The sequence below is a fragment of the Lepidochelys kempii genome, chromosome 1 (assembly GCF_965140265.1).
Source record: "Lepidochelys kempii isolate rLepKem1 chromosome 1, rLepKem1.hap2, whole genome shotgun sequence".
Classification (NCBI taxonomy): Eukaryota; Metazoa; Chordata; order Testudines; family Cheloniidae; genus Lepidochelys; species Lepidochelys kempii.
In genome coordinates, this window is record NC_133256.1 from 4,921,131 (window position 1) to 4,922,598 (window position 1,468).

A 1,468-nucleotide genomic window follows, 5' to 3' on the forward strand; every position below is an offset into this window, starting at 1 on the left:
GGCCTGGAAAGACATCCTGGGTCAGTGTGCCTGGTCCTCTCTTATGGCAGGTGACCCAGGCATATCATCCTGTGAATAAGCCTGTGTACGCAGGGTCTGAGTGAGTTCTCCCCTGACAGCTATCCAGGAGGGGAGAGACTTCAGGAGCAACCTTTATTTTCATAAACACACTTATTCTGCCTAGGTAGGTATAGAGTGGAGATCAGTAACTCACGTCATCTCAGATGTAAGGGTCCAGAATGGAACAGGTGGCTCATGGTTTTCTTCTCCCATGCCACTGGAGCCAGGTGGTGAACTGACCCTTCACTTGATGAACAGCTTGATTATCCTCGCACGAAGGTGTTTGCATCTCACGCTGTACACTATTGGGTTCATCAGCGGTGGGAGAAGCAGGGACATGTAGCCCAGGAGAATCTGAAGCAAGGGAGAAGAGCCCTTCCCAAATCTGTGTATCACAGACAAGCTGATCTCTGGTGTGTAGAAGAGCAGGAGGGCGCAGAGATGGGAGACGCAGGTGTTCAGGGCCCTCAGGCACTCCTCGTGGGACGCGATGTTCAGCACTGTTTTGAGGATCATCACATAAGAGAGGAAAATAAGCAGTGAGTCCAACCCCATCTGGAAGAGTTTAGTAAACAATCCATAGATGCTGTGGACTGTGATATCCGAACAAGCCATCTTCATGACCTCCTGGTACAGGCAGTAGGAATGGGAGAGAACATTGGCATGACAGTATCGGAACCATTTTAGGAGAAAGGGAAGTGGAAGTATTAGGACCATCGCTCTTAGCACAGACACCAGTCCCATCTTGGCTATTCTCGGCAGGGTTAAGATGGAGGTATATCTCAGAGGGCTATGGATCGCAATGAAGCGGTCAAAGGCCATCAACAACAGTATAGAGGATTCAATGTATTGAAGCAAATGGATGAAGAAGAGTTGGGCTAAACAGGCATCGAGGCTAATCTCCCTTGAGTTAAACAAATATATGCCCAGTATCGTCGGTATGGTGGTTATCGAAATGCCAAGGTCTGTGATGGCCAACATGGAAAGGAAAATGTACATGGGCTCATGGAGGGCTGGATCTGTTTTTATAATGAACAGAATGACTGAATTTCCTACTGTGGAAATAACATACATGAAGCAGAAGGGGATAGAGATCCAGAGATGTGTATCTTCATGAACCGGTAGCCCAGTGAGAAGGAATATTACAGATTTTATTTCGGTGTCATTGACAGCTGACATAATGTACTGCGCAACTCCGAGGAATTCTGAAATGTCCTTCCTAAAAGAAAAGTAAGAGGAGTTTAGATGATATTAGCAAGAAATCATTCTGTCTTCAATGCATGTCTATGGACTCAGAGAACTCAAGGTAGATAAGCAAAAACATACTGTTGGATTTACATGGTTCTGATTAGTCAGACTGGATCAGACTTGTAGTCCACATCCCCCAGTAGCCAGTTGCTATGTCCAG

General features: G+C 46.3%; 1 protein-coding gene across 1 annotated transcript; it reads right to left on the minus strand.

The window, feature by feature from the left end:
• Positions 1-303: 303 nt before the first annotated feature.
• LOC140895508 (olfactory receptor 51G2-like) lies at positions 304-1,239 on the minus strand. The gene has a single exon (XM_073305396.1). It carries the CDS (start codon positions 1,237-1,239, stop codon positions 304-306), a length of 936 nt encoding a protein of 311 aa, XP_073161497.1.
• Between the last annotated feature and the right edge of the window lie 229 nt (positions 1,240-1,468).